The sequence below is a fragment of the Erpetoichthys calabaricus genome, chromosome 9 (assembly GCF_900747795.2).
Source record: "Erpetoichthys calabaricus chromosome 9, fErpCal1.3, whole genome shotgun sequence".
Taxonomy (NCBI): Eukaryota; Metazoa; Chordata; class Cladistia; order Polypteriformes; family Polypteridae; genus Erpetoichthys; species Erpetoichthys calabaricus.
Genome location: NC_041402.2, coordinates 132,383,658 through 132,405,243, shown reverse-complemented (window position 1 = coordinate 132,405,243; position 21,586 = coordinate 132,383,658). Strand labels below are relative to the sequence as shown.

General features: G+C 39.5%; 2 protein-coding genes across 3 annotated transcripts in view; one reads left to right on the top strand and one right to left on the bottom strand.

Annotated features, from left to right (window-relative positions):
* LOC114658114 (calcium-transporting ATPase type 2C member 2-like) overlaps positions 1-1,379 on the bottom strand; it is a 117,035-nt gene extending 115,656 nt beyond the window's left edge. The window contains exon 1 of the mRNA XM_028810161.2: positions 1,064-1,379. Within this exon, the coding sequence (XP_028665994.1) occupies positions 1,064-1,153 (90 nt within the window). The 5' untranslated portion in view covers positions 1,154-1,379. The remainder of the gene's footprint in view (positions 1-1,063) is intronic.
* meak7 (MTOR associated protein, eak-7 homolog) overlaps positions 1-21,586 on the top strand; it is a 514,074-nt gene that overhangs the window by 170,657 nt on the left and 321,831 nt on the right. The gene's annotated exons all lie outside the window — the stretch shown is intronic.

The following is a 21,586-nucleotide window of genomic DNA, read 5'->3' as shown; positions in this document are numbered from 1 at the left end:
AGACTAGGTTCTGCATCCAGGACCTTCCCGGTAAGGTGTTTGCATTTTTTTCCCTGTGTCTGGGTGCTCCGGTTTTCTCCCATTGACCAAAGACATGCAGGTTAAGTGAACTGGTAAATTGGCCCTGGTGTGTGTTTGCCCTCTGATGGACTGGCATCCTGCTCAGGGTTTGTTCCTGCCTAGCATCCTTTGCTATTTGGAATAGACTTGAGACCCTGGTCTGGATTCAGCTGGTTAGAAAATTACATTATCAGTTAACATGCTATCTCCATGACACTTTAATGTAGAAATTCCTTTTCAGAAATGGATGGATGGAAAGATGGAATTTGTTAGTCCTGGCACGCACCTCAAACTGCATATTTTCAGTTCTTGCCTGTACCACAATACCGTTCAATCTATGAATCAACCAGTCTGTATTTTATATAGCGCATCGCGTCAAGAATGTTCAAACAAAACGGGATTTGGCGAGCTAACTGATAACGTCAACAAAGATCGTTTTCACGTTGAGGCACAAACTCGATCCCGCTATCTCGGGTATGTTTAAATGCTTGTAGTCAATTTTTCTCCAACACTGCAAAGACTTGCACGTTAGACTGACTACAGAGCGTGAATGACTCTCTCTTTTAAACTGGCGTCTTACTGCATTGGCAAGCTCGTGCCCACCGTATTCGAGTAATCATAGATTAGGTCTAAAAATAAAATGTTCACATGGGTACATGGGGGTACCCCCACACCCCGAAGACGTTCGCGTTATTGTCTCTAGGTGAGTGAGTTTTCCAGGAATGTTTCCTGCCTTCCGCACGGTGCTGCCTCCTAATGAAAATTTTAAAAAATGTACGTGGGTTAGCTAGAAGGTTGTGTAAAAAGTCGTTAAAAATGTACTTGGGCAGCGCGACACACATATCATGCTATGCAGGTTTCAGCTTGCCGCACTCGACTCTTTAAGTTCTTAACCCCGTTAGTATCCAGTCTTCGCTCGAGGCTATTAAGTGATACGTTTCTTGCATGGCTTTAAATGAGGACTACGGTCCATTTTTATTGTTCGTTCTTTATTCTTACTTACCGTGTGATTATGCGCTTCATTATCGACGAGGGTGTACTTAGGTCCGTGTGTCAGTTTCCGAAAGAGTCCGAAGAAGTTTCTTCGCGTCATGGCTGGTGCTGTGATTGTCCCGTTGCTGTGCTGGTGGCCTTCTTACCTGTTCCGGAATGCGACACCGTACCTGTACTTGTCATCTGAAGCCGTGCCCCTCCACACCTGTCCAGCCGGTATCCACCTGCACATTAAAATCTATTCATCCTCACAGACTTACGAATGAGCAGCGTTACTATTTCCGCCACCCAGTTTGACAGGTTGAGCTTCCTCAGTAAGGCTGGGCAGGGCGGAGTCGCACCCGTGCGTTTTAAGCGCGAAGTTTATTACCTGTGACGGCACACCGCAGGTTGGATGGGATCGACTGATGTATGACATACAGGAACTGCTCCAACAGTTTCTTTGTCGAATAGCAAGCACGTAATAGTATAGAATGGTGGGTCTCAGTATTCATTTTAGTCTTAACAGGCTTAAATTTAAATTTGGACGTTTTATATTTGTGTAAGTTGTCTGACGAATTAAGCAAAAGATGGCGATAAACCTCGGGCTCTTAAAAGATGTGCAGCGGTGAGAGTTGGGGCTGTTTATGACAGTGCGCGGAGGAGATTTATGATTGGGGAGTGTGGAAGGTTAGGGTTTAAGGGATGGGAGCGTGAGGGGTCCAGGTACATAAGGTCAAAAATCTCCCCATCAGCAAGCCAGTTTTCTCCCATTCAGAAAAACTAAATTTCTTTGGTAATTTACACGTTTAATATAGACTATTTACAAAAACGAATCACCGATCTATTGTAAAGATAGGTCTTCTCACTTGTACAAGTAAAATGTTTTGCTAGTTAACTATAGCTCAGACTATAGTTACACTAAAATATTTTATATGAAAAATCCCTTCCATCTTTCATATTCATTATTGTATGCCATCTGCAAAGGAATTCCACATGGGCACGTTTAGTTATCCAAAACACGTTAAATTATGTTATTTAATAAACACTCATTCTAATGAAAAAATCGGGAGTGGTCTCCCTTAGACTTTCAGATATTTGAGGAGTAAACCGCAAGACAGTGATTATATTTTTATATTGTGTACATTAAAGAACCATCAACAAAACATCAAATCAAATTAATAATATATTGAACAATTATTATAAAAGAAAAGTTGACTCTGCAGCAGCACGAATAAAAGGTAAAGTGCCACTTCCGGTTAACAGAAAAGCCCAAAAGTTGATAAAAAATGTACGTTTTGTACCTAATACTTGTATGCAAAATTTGGTTGACCTAAGTGAAATCGTGTTTCATACACGTATGTTATTGTGTTTACATACACGTACACACGCACAGATATTATTCCAAAAATTGTATTTTCGGACTCAGAGAGGCCTAAATCGTCAAGATTCATCAAAACCTCGAAATTGAATTTTTTGGAGGATTCCAATACTTTGCCTCTACTTTGTATACAAGAAAGTCTGGGAGGTGAAAAACGTCGCGGTTCATCAAAATCGAATGTTTGGACAATTACAATACTTTCCCTATACTTCGTGTACGAGAAAGTAAAAACTCAGTGAATATATTATTAGAGATATTGCAGTTTAATTAACAAACTGCATATAAATCTCTCGAAAGACACAATCCATAGACATGCAAGTTAGGTGAATTGGGGTTTCTGCTTTGGTCCTTGTGTGTTTGTGTTTACCCTGTGATGGACTAGTGTCTAGCCCAGGAGTTGTTCCAGCCTTTTGTTTGATGACTAATGGGATAGTCTTCAGCCGACCCACAACCCTGCCCTGGATAAGCAGGTTAGGAAAATGAGGGAGCATGCACTGATACAGCATGTTGCCGCCCCCACCACACGATGAACCACCTCAGGATCCCAATTAGGACCAGAGGGCAGCTGTGCAAAGGGATGAATGGAAAACGGCACTCTAAACATATAAGGCAGTTTTCTGAGCTGTGATGTGAACATACAGATTTATTTCACTCGCCAACCGGGGGGGCCTGTGCTATGTGCCAGCTACTTCGCGTCTCTGCCGCTCACGCTGCGTAGAGGGGTCGGGGGAGTGGGGGGGCGGGGGGGGTTTTGATGCGCTGAACACACCTCTGAAACCCCCGGTGATACAATGGGAACCAAATAGTTTTTTTAACCTCCTCTTTGCTCGACCAGCTGCTGGCTTGCTGCTGCTGCCGTACTGCGTGATCTGCATCTCGCATGGTGCTTCAAACATTTAAAAGAACAGTACAGTAGCTGTCCTACTCTTTGTCTTTTTTTCCAGCCGGCATGGTTAAATCTTTTGGCCCAAAGTCTTGTCTCACAGGACGGGAGTTCTTGATATTTTTTAGTTTATAATTTAAAAGCGGAATAAGAATATGAAAATCTAACAACAGCAGAATAAAGTTCGATAAATTCTGAAAAGAATGATACCAAACATATATATGTAGGTTTAAAAATAAGCCTAATTTAAAGCGCGACAAAAAAAGTGACATAAAAACGTCACATATAATCGTTGCACAAAATCGTTGCACTTTTAGGCTTAGGATTTTATATATAGAGAGTAGATTGATTAACTCAAGATTGCACTTACTGTATCCCAAATTATAAGATGCAATCACTTACATTTACAAGACAAAAAATTTAGAAAGTAAAAGTGATCATCAAAATAATAGACACTACCTCTAAACTCTTGCTCTGTACTGTACTTCATTTACTGCTGAACTCCTCTCTGCCTGTAGTTTGATGCTGTGTGAGTTCCCGTTACAAATGTTAATTCCATCCATCCATTTTCCAACCCGCTGAATCCGAACACAGGGTCACGGGGGTCTGCTGGAGCCAATCCCAGCTAACACAGGGCACAAGGCAGGAACCAATCCTGGGCAGGGTGCCAACCCACCGCAGGACACACACACACAAACACACCCACACACCAAGCACATACTAGGGCCAATTTAGAATCGCCAATCCACCTAACCTGCATGTCTTTGGACTGTGGGAAGAAACCGGAGCGCCCGGAGGAAACCCACGCAGACACGGGGAAAACATGCAAACTCCATGCAGGGAGGAACTGGGATGTGAACCCAAATGTTAATTGCTGAACTGAAATACAATATACTGAAAGACTGATTCTAATCTTGCAAAGCTAAGACAACAACTTCATGTAACTCTCTGGCCCTGGATTTGCTTTCATGCTTAGCTGGTGCTCTGAATTGTATTAGTAAAAGTTAGAGAAATTGGCATAAGGACTACAGACTCTGGTAGGATGAGAATGCTACTGTCAGATGCCATTTTTGGGCAGCTGACCCTCTTACTTGGTTTGGAATGTGACACCCATCCTACATACATACACCAGGGAATTCACATCACAGAGTGTCCTCAATTTGGCATTGCAGTCTCTTTTATTATAGCATTCAAAAATGAAAAGTTTTTAAATTTAAGTGAAATGTCTCATTTGTTATATTTAATAAATATAAGACAGTTATGCAGGGTCTTGTATGTTATCATTAATTGCTCTATAACACAATAAGCAACATTTCAGTTAGTTGTTTAAGGGGGAGAGATATTTGTTACAATGCAATAAAGTGAAATGAAAATTCACCATTTCTGAAAATCCTTCATCCTTGTGTATGTATTCTGTTATTTTCTACCAAAAAAAGATTGTATGTTTGAGGATTTATTTGTTGTTCAATGTTAATATTATATGAAAAAGAAAACCTGGAACATTGGTTACTATTTGAATTTTGACAATTTCAAAAAAACATTTGATAACATAACATTTTCAAACCTAATTAATTTATATTGAGATTAGCCAGTATGGGGCGAAAGATTGAAACCAGCCCAGGATATAGGGCACATCCATTGCAGAGCCCATTTACACATACACTATACTCATAAGTGCCAATAGAGAATCATCAATTAGTCTAACCTGCATGTCTTTGGGAGAAAGATCAACATAAAGATGGACAGAACATGAAAACTTCACACAGAAGTCAAACCCAGGGTTCTGGGTCTTTGATGTAGCACTGGTAATCACTGCGCCATTCTTGATAATAACTTATGCGTTTTTTAACTTAATCTATTATATTTATTTTATATAGTGACTTAAATTGTTGAAATTTTGTATAAAATAAACAGCATTTAATTTCTATAGGAGTAAATTACAAACAGCATAGTAAAGTGTAAGATAAAGGCCTGAGCGTATACAATTCACAATCTGGAGGAAGGAAAAGAAAATCTGTTAGATGCACAGGCATCCATGCCAACAGTATAAGCAGGGAGTCTGTTACAGATATGCTGGCAGACTCTCTCTAAAGTGCTTATGAATGGATACATCTGCTTTGGGCAAGGTGGACAATAAAGTGGCATTGCAATTATTGGACATCAGTTTCATGTTTGTCTTTAGTGCTTAGACAGTAGAGATTGCAATCATTACCTCATGTTTTTTAGATTTTCATCACAAGTGACCTGGTGTTTTATTGGAGTGACTGTTTTTGTGTGTATATGTGAATATCCTTGGATGGACTAGATCCCCCGTCTAGTTGGGCTGCTGACCTGCACCCAGTGCTAGTTAGGTATCTGTTCTTCATCATCTTGATTTAGGTCAGCAGACCAGGAACAGGATGGGTGGAAAGATGTTACAGTAGTTAAATGTTTTGTTGTTTGAAAATTAGGACACAACAATGGAGATGTTACAACAAGGAAGTATTTGAAGTGATTTCTTGGCCTACCAGTGACACCTAGTGGGATGGACAAGCTATGTTGTGTATTGGTCTTTCACTTCTGTTACAAAAATTAATTGAAATTAGCACTGAGTAAAGAATGTATGGTTCACTACTAAAAGCTTATCCAATAGACTAATGTTTGAAATGCTCGTTCACATTTAATCTGTTTACACTTTGTGGAGCCATTAATAACCAAATTACAAAGAATGCTACTTTAAAAAAATGCCAAAAACATCAAAATTTTGAATTGGAAGAGAAATGGATACATTGTCACTTTTTGTTCCAAAGTTAAATGAATGAACTTGTGAAAACTGTAGCCTACTGTATCTAAATGATGGGATGGGTGATTCATTAAGCAGTGGATGTGGGCTTCAGCGGCAGGTAAGAGCAGTGTTTTGTAAGAAAATTGTTTAATGAATGAAGTTCACATTTTTGAGAAATGTAAATATTGTATACTTCAGTTTCAAGAATTGTATTGAATGTGAACTTTTGAAAAATTTAAAACATTCTTCACCAAGTTTCTACCATTAAAAATAAGAAGTTATTCCAGATACTATGACCACATGGGGGCACCAGAGAGCCCCAAACCACAGACAGTAACTCACCAGACGTTGAGTGAAAAAAATAAAGGATTTTTATTCAACCAAAACACATTTCTCATTCAACTCTCAGGTATAAGTCACAAATAAAGCACAGTAAGCTAACAATTCTTCCTGTGTTTCCACCTCCACTGAGTTTTGCCCTCTGCCTCCTGACTTTGATTCCTAGAGGGCAGTGGGCTCCTTTTAAAGTGAACTTCGGAGCACTTCTGGTGACGTGACGTGGCCAATTGGAAGTACTTCTAGGTTAGGTTAGGTCACCCCCTGGCATCCCCTTTATCATCTGCCAGGGATCCCCACAGGGATCTACTATGCAGCCCCGATGGTGTCCAGATTCAGATTCTGTATGAGGGACACTGACACGTGGCATGGTGGGGGATGAACAGCTCCCCTGCTGGTTTCTATAGTCTTTGGGCATCCTGATCAGGATAGGAATAGTAAGGCGCCCCAGCCAGGTATTACACCCACTTATTCCATCCTTCCATTGTGGCACCCCAGCCGGGTAAGGAATCCTCTTCCATTCTGGGTGGGACACCCATCCGTCCTCTGAGGCACCTACAACTCATTTTATAGCAATGGTTGACTGCATGAAGAAAGACAGATGCTCATGTTTATATGAGGCAAGAGCATGAAGAGAAATTTAGAAGTCTAAGATATTATTCTGTGTATACAGCCTATCTATGCTATGCAACGCTATTATCATAGTTTAGGAAACCTCCACAGCCTATGGCAAAACAATGTGTAACAGGGCTGTTTTCATTATACAAAGTAATGAAAACAATTGTTAGGGTGGATTGAACATCACCACTTTTTTTAAGCCTAATTTAGTTAAGAACAAAACACTATTAAAGTAATACATAAAAATAAAAAGAAAGAAATAAAAAGAAATTGATGACAGTGAACGAGGGCATTTTCCTTACTGTGAAAAGGCAAATAGACCTGTCTGCTCTGGCTGGAGGCTTGAATATGAACTTCAAATATCCCTTAAAGTGGTTGTTTGCAATAACTAGGTGAAGCAGCACAAAACTAGTGCAGAAGCTGCATGGAAAGTCTCACATTCATGGTTCTCACAGATATTTTTTTAATTTAAGAATACTGTAGGGCGGCACGGTGGCACAGTGGGTAGCACTGCTGCCTAACAGTTAGGAGACCCGGGTTCGCTTCCCGGGTCCTCCCTGCGTGGAGTTTGCATGTTCTCACCATGTCTGCGTGGGTTTCCTCAGGGTACTCCGGTTTCCTCCCACAGTCCAAAGACATGCAGGTTAGGTGCATTGGCGATTCTAAACTGTCCCTAGTGTGTGCTTGGTGTGTGGGTGAGTGTGCCCTGTGGTGGCCTGGTGCCCTGCCCAGGGTTTGTTTCCTGCCTTGCGCCCTGTGTTGGCTGGGATTGGATCCAGCAGACCCCCGTGACCCTGTAGTTAGGATATAGCGGGTTGGATAATGGATGGATGGAAGAATACTGTATGTTCACTCTAATAAAAGGATAAGTGTCTGTGTGTCTGCCAGGTTTATATGTATCTGCCTTTCCAATAGACGGTTCATCACAAACATTTGTAGTACAAAACTGCATTGCATTTTCCATTCCAACAGATGGTGCATCATAAATATTAATCTGGTTTTTATGAATCCCATACTAAGCTGCATATACCAGAGACATATGCATTGCATGGTGCACTGCAAATGCTAAATATTAAGATTTCAGCCCATCTTAGTAATGATTTAACATGTTTTTCTTTATTTTAAAGTGAAAAGGTTCAAACCAATTTCAGAACTTTTAATCTGGCAGTTTAAAAAAACAATGTTCAGGGAGGGGGTTCACATTTATATAATTATAATATTAATACTTTGCATTTGAAAATAGGTAAAATGTAAACTCACCTATAACCAAATAGTCCTTCATCTGTCCTTTTGCAGAGTCAAGTTTATTCACTGCTAGCTTGAAGCTGTTCTTCTATTACAAATTAATTTAATTATTAACTTTACATATAAGTTTTTCCTTGAAGTGTTTAAGCAAGGGAGGGCGTGATTCTTGAAATTCCATGACTGGTACAACATTAGCTTTCATAGTAACATCAAATGAACTCTCTATACAAAGTAGTTTAAAGAGAAAATTAGCTCACATTTTTCTGGTGTGTAGGTATGAATTTTTTGAATGTGCACAAAATTATGATTTAGGCTGGGTTATGTTTTCAAGAAATAAATACATAAGCAAATGCACATATTTAATGTGTTTTAATCTGTTTAATGTGTACCTGCAGTGCTCATCTAAGTGACAGATATAGAGAAAACAGTGAAATGTAAAATTTAAAAAGGAATGCAAAAAGTGAAATGTACTGTTCAAAGAAAAATAGCTAAAATATTTACTGATTGACATGAAAAATATGTCTTGAATAGGTGTTGTGTACATACTGCAGTAAACAAAAAGGCTAAAACTTAAAGCTTTTAAATATATTTGGATTTAGTGAGAATAGCTAATTTATTTCTAATTAATGCAACATTGTCAGAAAGTTTACATTCAGCAAATCTTTAAAGTAACCTTCAGAAGACACTTTTTAAATTTTGTGAACACAATTCCATCATAGTAGTTTGCAATACATTCTCTATTACAGTAACATATATGTTTTACAGCATTTAAAGGGGACATTGCTGTTTTTGCACAATTAGCAAGTTGTGTTTTCTCTTGCAGTTTTTCAACATCCTGTTCTGCAAAATGCTGACATTGAAAATGATTTTGCAATGCATTTTTGCAAGTTCACTTAATTCCCCAAACTCTCTACAAAAGTACACTTAGCTAAGCTTACATTTAAAAAACTAAAACAAAAAAATTGAACAAAGTTGTCATGTAATGTTCAAATCCATTAAAAATTATGGGATATAGTGAACTTGCATTTACAAGTGCTGTTCATTTTTACAAGTATGATACATACTAAGGTACAAACATAATGAAATAAGATAGATAGATAGATAGATAGATAGATAGATAGATAGATAGATAGATAGATAGATAGATAGATAGATAGATAGATAGATAGATAGATAGATAGATAGATAGATAGATAGATAGATAGATAGATACTTTATTAATCCCAAGGGGAAATTCACATACTCCAGTAGAAGCATACTGATAAAGAAAATATTAAATTAAAGAGTCATAACAATGCAGGTATATAGACAGACAATAACTTTTTTACAAAGGAACAACAAAATTGAAGGCGCAGTCAACTCAGTGTGAGGCATATGAGTGAAAAAGACAAGAAGAGAGAAAATAATAAAAAACTGAATAGTACTAAAAGTACTTTACAAAATATAGAAATTGCACTGGTTAAATGTACAAATTGCACTGGTTGACTTAAGGTCTATATTGCACATTGGGAGAATGATATGGAGCAGTTTTATTCTGAGTTCAGGGCCATGATTGCTTTTGGATAAAAGTTGTTTTTAAGGCGGTTTGTCCTGGTTTTCATTGCTCTGTATCTCTTGCCCGATGGCAAAAGCTGGAAGACGCAATGACCGGGAGGTGATGAATCCTGTGAAATTCTATTGCTTTTTTGCGGCATCGGGAGTTGTAGATTTGTTCCAGAATGGGGAGGGTACAGCTAGTTGTTCTCTCTGCTGTCCTGACGACCCTGTGGAGTTGCTTTCCTTTCTGAGGAAGTGCAACTACCGTACCTCACACACAGTCCGTACGTGAGCACACTCTCGATGGAACGGTGATAAAAGGCAAGGAGCAGATTTTTGGGTAGATGGTTCTTTTTGAGGATTCTCAGAAAATATAGTCTCTGCTGTGCCTTGCTATGCCAAGCATTTAGCTAGCGTGAAAATGTGCATCGCTTTACGCCAAGTTTAGGTTTTATACATTGCGATTTAAGCGTGGAGATAGGAGTACACAACATGTTTGTGCGTATGCACCGTTTATACATTAGGCTCCAGTTCATTGAGAATTTCACAAAGAGAAGTGTAAGTCCCTCTTGTGCCAGCATAACAGCTCTAATCCATCATGGCATTGGACTCCACAAGACATCAATAGCATCAGATTTTTTAGGTTCTGCAGATTTTTGTGGTGGGGCCTCCATGGGCAAACTTGTTTTTCTTGTTTTCTTGATCAGATTGAAATCCGGGGAATTTGGAGGCCAAGTCAACACCTTGAACTCTTTTTCACGTTCCTCAAACCATTCCTGAACAATTATTGAGTGTGGCAGGTCACATTATCCAGCTCAAAGATGCCACTGCCATCAGAAAATCCCATTGCAGTGAAGGGTAGAATGTGGTCTGCAACAATCTTTAGGTAGGTGGTACATGTTAAAATAACATCCACATGAATGCCAGGATCCAAGATTTCTCAGCAGAACATTGTCTAGAGTATCACATTACCTTCACTGGCTTGCCTTCCTCCCATAGTACATCACTTCTGCCATCTCTTCCACAGGTAAATAACACACATACACCCAGCCATTCACATGATCTAAACGAAAATGTGATTCATCAGACCAGGTCACTTTTTACCAATGCTCCATGGTCCAGTTCTGATGCTCACATGTCGATTGTAGGCATTTTCTGCAGGGGACAGGGGTCGATATGGGCTCTATGACTGGTCTGAAGCTTCACAGCCCCACACACAGCAAGATGTGATACACTGTGAAATTTGACACCTTTCATTCATGGCTAGCATTATGTTCTTCAGCAATTTGTGCTACAGTAGTTCTTCTGTAGGACTGGACCAGATGGGCTAGCCTTCACTCTCCAATGAGCCTTTGGCACCCATTACTCTATTGCCATGGCTTTCCTTCCTTGGACTATTTTTGGTAGGTCTGCATACTGGTAACACTCCATAAGACCTGCCATTTTGGAGATGCTCTGACTCAGTCATCTAGCCAACACAATCTGGCCCTCGTCCAAGTCACTCAGATCCTTAGGCTTGCCCATTTTTCCTGCCTACAACACATCATCTTCAAGAATGAACTGCTCACATCCTGCCTAATATATACCTCCCCTTGACAAGTGCCACTGTAACAATCAATGTTATTCATTTCACCTGTCAGTGGGTTTAATATTGTGGCTGGTTGCTGCGTATGAACTTAATTTAGAATCAGTCATTAACCAAAACCTTTTCAGAATGGGAGAGAAAAAACAGTATCTGGAGGAAAATGCACAAAGACACGAAGAAGATTGAACACACAACATACACAATATCCAGAAATAGGATATCAACCTAAGATCGGTGAGATTGCAATGCTAGCCATTGTGTCACCATGCTGTCCTCACGAAGTACAGCATTTATGAATAATGGACAGCATTCATAGAAACAGTGAAAATAAAATGGAAGACCAGAGAAAGATTCCTTTGTTGATCTCCATTGGAGGAATATGATAACTAAATCTAAGAACATAGATATAGTCTGAATAGAACATAAAAAATATTCTTCCAAATTGCAGCTAGGGCTACTGAAGTCCCAAGAAAGATGAAGCTGCCCTTGTTCTGCTTCGACCTCATCAACTATGATTTAAGAAATCCTACTGTAGTAATATTTAAAGCACAATACTCAATTCAATTAAATTAGTTTGTTCTTATTATGTACATTTGTAAGCCCAGGACACTAGACAATAACTACAGTATAATATGAATAATGAAATGCAACATATACACAAAACATACTGTAATGTTGCAACATAATATGAGACACATCATGCAATTCATGTACTGATACACATGCGCATGTACATACACTTTTAAGTCCAAATTCTATCTGTCATAGGTTAGCCATGTTCTGAGATGGTTCATTCCATAGGCAATTAATGACAATTTCATTTTGAATAGTAGAAAATAGATGCATTCTTTACAAATATTCTCTCTCTCTTGCATCCTCTCTAAGAAGACAATGGGAATGGAAACAACTTAGTAGTGGAAAATTAAAAACAATTAATGCAATTATAAAGCAATGAAAAGGGACTAATATGAAACAACCTCAGCAGGTGCTCTAGGGAGGTTTTCAGTTGCCTCAGGATGGTTCTGTTGAGGAGAACTGTTTTCCTCAGCAATACTTCACTCTGCACTTCCGATGGCTTTATAATGCAGAACTAGAAAAGGAGGAGCTTTGAAGTTGGGGTGGTCACAATGTCACTTCTCTTCAGAGGTGTCTTTTTTCCAGTCTAAGAGCGGAAATGAGAGATGAGTTACAGATTGTGCATCACCTTTAACTTTCCCATTGTGTTCACCCAAAGAAGACGCCATAAAGCACTCACAAGACTCACGTGTTTCACAGTCATCAACAAGAACTGTTATTCCCCAATAAACAAATATTTTATAAATAATATTTTTGAATGCTTTGATAATAAGGAGGTATTTTTAATTTAAGTCTTTAATATTCATCAGACTTTAATTCATGGTTGAATTATGGTCTATAACAGGGGTAGGCAACGTCGGTCCTGGAGTGCCACAGTATGTGCAGGTTTTTGTTCCAACCCAGTTCCTTAACGAGAACTCAATTATTGCTGATGAAGCACATATTGCTTAAGTGACATTTTAATGCTTCATTTTAGTGGTCTCGCTTGTTAAGGTTCTCCAACCTTAATTGCTTATTTCAATCTTAAACTGCTGCATTCAGTGTTTTAATTGCTCCTTATTAGCAAGAAGATGTAAAAGACAAAGCAGCCAGCAGTTCTCCAGCTAGCTTTTTTCCAATTACATCTGTGTGTGTTCATCATACACGGTTTGATTTAATAAAACACTTAATAGAAAAATGTGACAGACTGAAAATGATCTGTTTTAGGCTTCAAATCATTTGGATGATATCCTTGGAAAGGAAAAAAATCTACGATATAAAAGCCTTACATTGCACAGACTAACAAGCCATAAAATTAAATAAGGTCTGAGATTGGCAATGATTGGTTTCTAATTAAGCAATTGGGTTGAATGAAAACCTGTAGCCACTGCGGCTCACCAGGACCGACATTGCCTATCCCTGTTTTACATCTTATTGCTAATAAGGAGCAATTAAAACACTGAATGCAGCAGTTTAAGATTGAAATAAGCAATTAAGGTTGGAGAACCTTAACAAGCGAGACCACTAAAATGAAGCATTAAAATGTCACTTAAGCAATATGTGCTTCATCAGCAATAATTGAGTTCTCGTTAAGGAACTGGGTTGGAACAAAAACCTGCACATACTGTGGCACTCCAGGACCGACGTTGCCTACCCCGGTCTATAAAATGAATTTGCCACAGGTGTACTCCAAACAAGGTGCAGAAACTTGCCACTGATGATCAAGAGAATGGGATGCAAGTGAGCCATATTTCACGTATCATAACAAAGGGTTTGAATACTTGTGTCAGCGGGCCCAAAATTCAAGGCTGGTGGATTGACTGCAAAAATACTGTAAATCTGTCTCAGGATCTTGGAAATCTTATTCAGATCTGGTGGTGTGATGACTGTGGAATAAATTCTGGAGAAGTTTACCACAGATGCAATGTTAGATGAAATAAGTGAAGAACTGTGAGAAGAGCTGCTCAGTGGTGGTGTTCACTCGTTTATTAATGTGGTAAGAAGATTGGAAGGAGCACATGCTAATTGAAAGAGGCAGGGCTATCCTAACATAGAACCAAGAGGTAAAGCCCCTCCTTATCCCACTTGGAATTAACTCGGTTGTTTCTGGAGTTGTCATCCTGGTCATATCACTCAAGAATTTTGTCTTGCACTAGTAGAATCCATAGAAATTGGCAAGTCATATATGTGTCGTTCCATTATCTCTTCTAAAATAGAGAGGAAAGGTCATTTTCACATACAAGTCGGGCTGGCTGGGGTAGAAGTACACACTTTGCTGGTGTTCTAGCACCACAGACATTGTATAAGGAAGTGATGAGAAAGGCATTCCCAGTAAGAACTGCTTAACTGAAAAGATTACTAGCAATAAAACAAAAATGGGGACAATCAGTAATGAAGTCAGAAAACAAAGTGAGGTTGTAGCCAGAAATAAACTTCAAAAATATGCATAAATTAAATTCTTCAAGGAATGCACCAAATTAGGCATTGGGAAGTTCAAAATGCTATTTATATTGTCACTCTGATGATGACACAAGCTGGGACATCCATAGATCAGCTCCTAGCAACCCAAGATGCGTGTAGCAATCTAGCATGGCATCATAATAAAATTAAAACTAACAACATTAATAATTTTAATCTTTTGAAAAAAGCTACTTAAATTAACCTTTATTTAAAGTTTCTTACATTTAATTAAAAAATGTTACTAGTAGCTCTTGAAGGTTTGCCAGAGTTTTTAAGGCTTCCATTTGGACTTTCTGGTGTGTGTCTATCATTTCAGTGTATAATAATTCAGATATTACACCCTCACTGTGTTAAAAGTTTAAAAAATTCTGGTTTAAAAGATCAGTGAAGTATTTCACAAATAGATGCAAAAACAGAATTATGCTTTCTTAGAATTGATTGTTTTTAATACACAGTTTATACCAAATTTATCTGCTTGTGTTGACTCTTCAACTGATTTCATGAAGGGTCTTAATAATCGCACTGTTGTTTGGACTGAAGTTTGTTAAAAGGTTTTCACAGATCTAAAGAAAGCCCTTTCTTCTTAGCATATACTGTACTGTGAAACCTGGATTTTTCAAAGGATTTCGTTTTGCAGACATATATTTAGCACTTTAGGTTTGAGTGTCATTTTATTGCAGGGTTTTTATCAACAAAAATACCCAATTATGTATTTAAGCAGCAAACTGTTGCCCAAAGGAAAATATAATTATTCTACTATTTAAAATGAATGTTTGTCATTTGAAATGCTACATTATTATCTCTGGTCGTTCAGGTTTATTGGTTAATGATCACACACCAGTACAATGGCTCTGTGGGCATAAAAACTTAAATTCTTGGCTTACTAGTAGTTTTTTTTTTTTTTTCAAATTATAGCTTTTTATTTTTTCAACTCAATATCATTCTGATAAACAATATATTAATACTTATGTTTTATCCAAACTGGCAAGGCTTTCTTAACCAAGTGAATGAAGCTGGGGGAGTGTGTAATGCATGCAATGGAGAAAGCTATACTTTTGCTTTATGCCAGTAGTTTATTAGAAAACACACTTTCTTACAAACATAAGACAGAATAATGAAGGATCAGCTTCATGTCAACTACTTTAAAGCATAAGTCTTTAATGCAAACATCCTTTCTTCAACTGGCGCCGTCATTCTGTCTTTGAGCTCCAACTTAAACACGGCCTCCTTGCCCATTTCCTGGAGAGCAATTCTGAAGAAAATGCCTCTAAATTTTATTCAATCATTTAAGGAAGAAGCAGAGACCAATTTTATTAAAGATTAAATAAATGTATTTGTCTATTTTATTTGCTGCTGAAAGACTTTAAACCAGTTTGTACAAGTTCAGGATTAAACTACATAGAAAAGCACTGTTTGTTTATTTAATGTATGCAATTCAGAACACAAAACGTAACAATGCATGTATGTAAGTGATTGTGAGTCAACTTCACCTGCTTTGACGCAAATGAAAATGACTACAGGTGTACTAAAGAGGAAAAATCTAGACATACCCCACAAAGGAAATGGTTTTACAGATGGCGACTACCGACAATTGCTCTCTCCTTATCCTTCCTGACCGATTCTTCTCTAGTTTTGCATTTTGCTAGTGTTCTTGTCACTACTGGTAGCAATGGGCAGTACCTACTGCTTCAGGTTGCACAGGTAATTCAGCTCCTCCTGGACAGTACATCCCCATCTGTGCTGTCACAAGAAGATTTGCTGTGTCTCCCAGCACAGTCTCAAAAGCATGGAGAAAGGCCATTAAATGAGGAGAGCCAGACAGTGCCATAGAAGGGCATCCAGCCAGCAGAGTGACTGGTATCTGCTCCTTTATGCAAGGAGGAACAGAAGGAGTACTGCCAAAGCCCTACAGAATGACCTCCAGCTGGTTGCTGGTATGCATGTTTCTGACCAAACTGTCAGAAACAGGCACCATGATGGGGGTATGAGGGCCCAACGTCCTCTAGTGAGACCTGTGCTCACAGCCCATCACTGTGCAGCTCAACTGCCATTTACCAGAGAATTCCACAATTGGTAGCTCCGCCATTGGCACCATGTTCAGGTTCACACTGAGCACATGTGAAAGAGTCTGGAGATGCCGTGGTGAACATTATGCAGCCTACAACATCATTCAGCATGTCTGGCTTGGTGGTGGATCAGTGACAGCCTGGGGAGGTATACCTTGGAGGGTTCCACAGACCTTCACATGCTAGGCTACAGTACCTTGACTGCTGTTACATACTGGGATGAAACCAGGGCCGGATTTTCCTATAGGCTAACTAGGCTTCAGCCTAGGGCCTCAAGATCAAGAGGGGCCTACATTCAAATTGTTAGCAAAATTTTATTATCTCTCATGTAATTTACAAACTTAAAAATGGAAGGTGAAAGGGCCTCATAAGTGGAATAGCCTAGGGCCTCTTTTCATATAAATCCGGCCCTGGATGAAACACTCAGAGCCATCATCAGACCTTACATTAGTGCAGTTTGCCCTAGGTTTCTCTTGCTGCAGGACAGTGCCCAGCCTTATGTGGTCAGAGTGTGTAGGCAGTTCCTGGATGACAAAGGCATTGATGCCGTTGACAGGACCGCACGTTGCCCAGACCTGATTGGGAACCTCTGGGACATTATGTATCGGTGCATCCGACGCTGCCAAGTAGTGCCACAGGAGCTCACTGATGCCCTGATCCAGGTCTGGGAGGAGATTACCCAGGACGCCATCCACCTTCTCATCAGGAGCATGCCCAGACATTGTCGGGAGTGCATACAGGCACGTGGGTGGCCATACTACTGAGTTACATTATGAGTTGCCATGAGGAATTTCACACAAGTTAGATCAGCCTGTGATTTCAATTTTTTACTTTGATTTTCTACGTGATGTTCAATCCAGCCCTCAAAGGTTTGGTAATGTTGCTTTCCATTGACCATTGTTAAATAATTTTGTTCTCAACAAATTACACAGTATTACTCAGTAAAGATTTTCCACTTGAATATCGAGATTCAATGTGTGATTTAAGTGTTCCTTAAAGCTTTTTGAGCAGTAACACATAATGCATGTCCAGTGGTATACGTGGGGAAGACATCAAAAACATTTTTCTACACGTATACATTAACATTGCAACGCAGTCAGAGGAAAGGATCCATGGTCTTTGATTTACACACATACAAGTTCGACCACACACATATTTAAATAGGACTCAGTGCAAGTAAAATTCGAGGCTAATACTAAAAGTGCCAGAGAACTGGCTGAAACTTGGCTATCCAATGAAAATGGCAATAACAGACATTTGGACATGAACCCAGCATATACAGGTTTGAAAAGAAGAACACGCAAATAATGAATAAGACCAACACCTTCCAAACCCCTCCTCATCAATCCCCCCACCCCCATATCTACCCCCCTTATTTGCTGTATGTTTCCTTGGATTCCAGTAAGTCTAATCATTTTTCTCTGATGATGATTCCTTGCAGGAATCAAAAGTTTACAAATAAAAAACTATTTTAAGATAAGCGATTAATTTGCTCCCTTTGTGGATATATAAAGGGTGAGTCAAAATTATATTAACACTAATGGATTGTTTTTATCTCGACTACACCTTTACAGGTTGATGGATAGGTCATGGTGGACTATTGCCATGGCCTCCACACTCCCCTGATTTGACACCCTGTGATTTCTGGTTATGGGGTATGGTGAAGGAGCATGTGTATAGCAGGAATGTTCGTGGTATCAATGACCTGAAGGACAGAATACTGACTGTGGTGTCATCTATTCCCTGCGAAATGTGTGTCCGAGCTACAAATGGTACTGTTGCTCGTTGGTTTTTGTGTGTTGAACATGATGGCGAACAGATCGAGACATTCCTGTAAATTGTCTTGCACATACAGTATGAAGTATGTTTTGTGAATATATTGTTTCTGCCATTCAAATGTTAACATAGTTTTGACTCACCCTGTATATATACATATATATATATTGTGACGGGCAGCCATGGCCATTACCCACTGAATAGAAGTACCGGGGGAGAAGCATCTACAAGACACTACTTCCCCTGGGATGATGGAGGGCAGATCTCTTGGGCGGTTGTGACACCATGGATTCCCGCAGGACACGTTGGGAGTTGGAGTGTAGCACAGTCCTGTTGGGTTCAGTGGGGCCTGCCAGGGGGGGCTGCAGAGCCCTACATGGGGCGTTCACCACACCTGGGGGTGATTCTAGGTCTGATTAATGAGGCACATGGAACACTCCCAGGGTCTGCTTAAAAGGAGCTGCCTAACTCCATTCAGGGAGCCAGAGTCGGGAGGAAGCAGATGAAGCTTGAGGGAGGAGTGGAGGTGGAAGAAAGCAAGAGAAAGAAGAGACAGAGAAGCAGAGAAAAGAAGGACTGTGACTTGTACTTTGGTGCTTATTTGTGTTGTGCTGCTGTGGGGAGCGCTGGAAAAGCGCTTCCCCATGGAAATAAAAGTGTGTTGTGTGCTGCACTTGTGTTTCTGCCTCTCTGTGTCGGGTTAGGCTGGCTGTACGCGCCCTGGTAGTCCACAATATATATATACCTGTATACTCTCACCGGTCACTTTATTAGGTACACCCGTTCAACTACTTGTTAATGCAAATATCTAATCAGTGAATCACATGGCAGCAACTCAATCCATTTAGACATGTAGACATTTTCAAGGCGACCTGCTGAAATTCTAATTGAATACTAGAATGGGGAAGAAAGGTGATTAAAGTGATTTTGAATATGGCATGGTTGTTGGTGCCAAACGGGCTGGTCAAAGTATTTCAGAAACTGCTGACCTACTGGGATTTTCACGTTCAACCATCTCTAGGGTTTACAGAGAATGATCAAAAAAAGAGAAAATATCCAGTGAGCAACAGTTGTCTGGTCAAAAATGTCTTGTTGATGACAGAGGTCATAAGAAAACGGCCAGACAGTTCGAGATGATAAAAAGGCAACAGTAACTCAAATGACACCTTGTTACAACCGAGGTATGCAGAAGAGCATCTCTGACTGCACAACACGTCAAACCGTGAAGCAGATGGGCTACAACAGCAGGAGACCAAACTGGGTGCTACTTCTGTCTGCTGAGAATAGGCAAATGAAGCTACAATTCACACGGGCTCATCAAAATTGGACAATAGAAGCTTGGAAAAATGTTGCCTGATAATGATGAGTCTCGATTTCTGCTGCAACATTCAGATGGTAGTGTCAGAATTTGTTGTCATCAATATGAAAACATAAATCCATCGAGTGATAGTGATAACTATATGACTTGATCATCAGACGTTGACGTTGTCAGTGAAACTGGCACCTGTTCAGTAGATTCTGACCTGCCAAGTTTCAGTGATGTTCCTGCTTGGTGTCAGCTTTATACTACTGCTGACAATCCTGGCCTAAAGATGTCTGTTGATTATGATTATCTGGACTATTTATGAAAGTCTGGTGGAGAAAATAGTTGTTGAAACAAGTTGCTATGCTAAGCAGTGTCAGAAAAGCTACAGTAAACCATTTTCTTGGCGTAGTCGCTGGTAGCCTGTCGCTGCACATATGATGAGAGGGTAGAATGTCAGTTCTTGACCCATATGATTAACACCACCCATGGTGTTATTGAAGCCTACCACAGCGCAAGGCATAGCTACTTCCACATTTCTCCACATTTTCAGTATTCTGATACTGCAGGGCATATGAATAAACCATTAAAAGATGGTACTGGCGGACAAACCGGTTGTTGCAGACACCTATTGTCTTTAAATTTATGATTGTAATTTTCACTCATTATGAAATGCTTTTATTTCACTAATAATGATGACTATGATGAAGCCAATCACCTAGCACTGAAAGTGTACAAAATGTTAGATGTGTATCAGGTGATCATCAAAAATGTGCAAGTTGTATGTTCCCAAATATGACGGTAAGTCTAGAAGAAAGTCTTATGGGTGGCAAGGGAAGGCTGTTGTGGATACAGTATATCACCTTCAAACAGACACGATTTTGTATCAATCTGTTTGAAGCAAGCTCTGGGTATATCAGAAACTTGATAATTTACTCTGTTAGAGGGACCAAGTTGGAGGGCAAGTACAGTCAATATGACATTGCTACATCATTTGTGTGTCATTGGCAGACCTTCTGCTTGTCCAAGGTTACTGTATAATGATGGGTATTTTCTATACATCACCTGAATTGCTTGAGATTTTGCTTTAAAGGAAAACTGATACATAAAGCACAATATGACCAAACCGTCATGGTATGCCTGGTGATTCCAGGTGCATGAATCATGAAACGAGTGCGATCAAGTAAAGAACAAGAAAGTCATCTGCCTCCTAAGCACTGTTCACAGTGCAGCAACTGTCAATGTTCATTTCAGGAGAAATGTGGAAGTAGCTATGCCTTGTGCTGTGGTAGGCTTCAATAACACCATGGGTGGTGTCAATCATATGGGTCAAGAACTGACATTCTACCCTCTCATCATATGGCAACAGAAAAAATATTACAAACAATACCTCAACACATGCTCAAACACTGCCTATGTGCTTGGTGACCATTTCAAAACATATCATATGAACCATGTAAAATAAATCTGCGTCAGTACAGCAGTGGACACTAGACATACCTTTCCTACTGTGATTATATTGACATTTTCTGTTAGACATAACTTTTTTTTTTGTTGAAAAAAATTCAACACTTTTGACTTGCTTTTCCAAGGATAACCATAACGCTAAGGAGGATACATAAGAGATGGGTGCAAGCACAAGTAACATTGCAGGATTACAGGCAGTGTGGTGTACTGGTTAAGGCTTTGGACTTCAAACCCTGAAGTTGTGGGTTCAAGTCTTGCTAATAACACTGTATGACCATGAGCAAGTCACTTGACCTGCCTGTGATCCAATTGGAAAACCAAAAGAAATGTAACCAATGTTGTAAGTCGCTTTGGAAAAAGGTGTCAGTCAAACATTTTGAAATGAGCATTGATTTTTATATTTGTGCATAGTAAATGCATATCCATGATTGCATGATTCCCAGGTATTCAGGTGTTTGTATTTAGAGACTCCAATTTCTTTCCATATTTGAAATGCGTACATACTATTTTTTTCCCAAACATTCTAGAAATTATATTGCATGTGTGTGTGATAGTGTCCTCTGATGGACTGGCATTCAT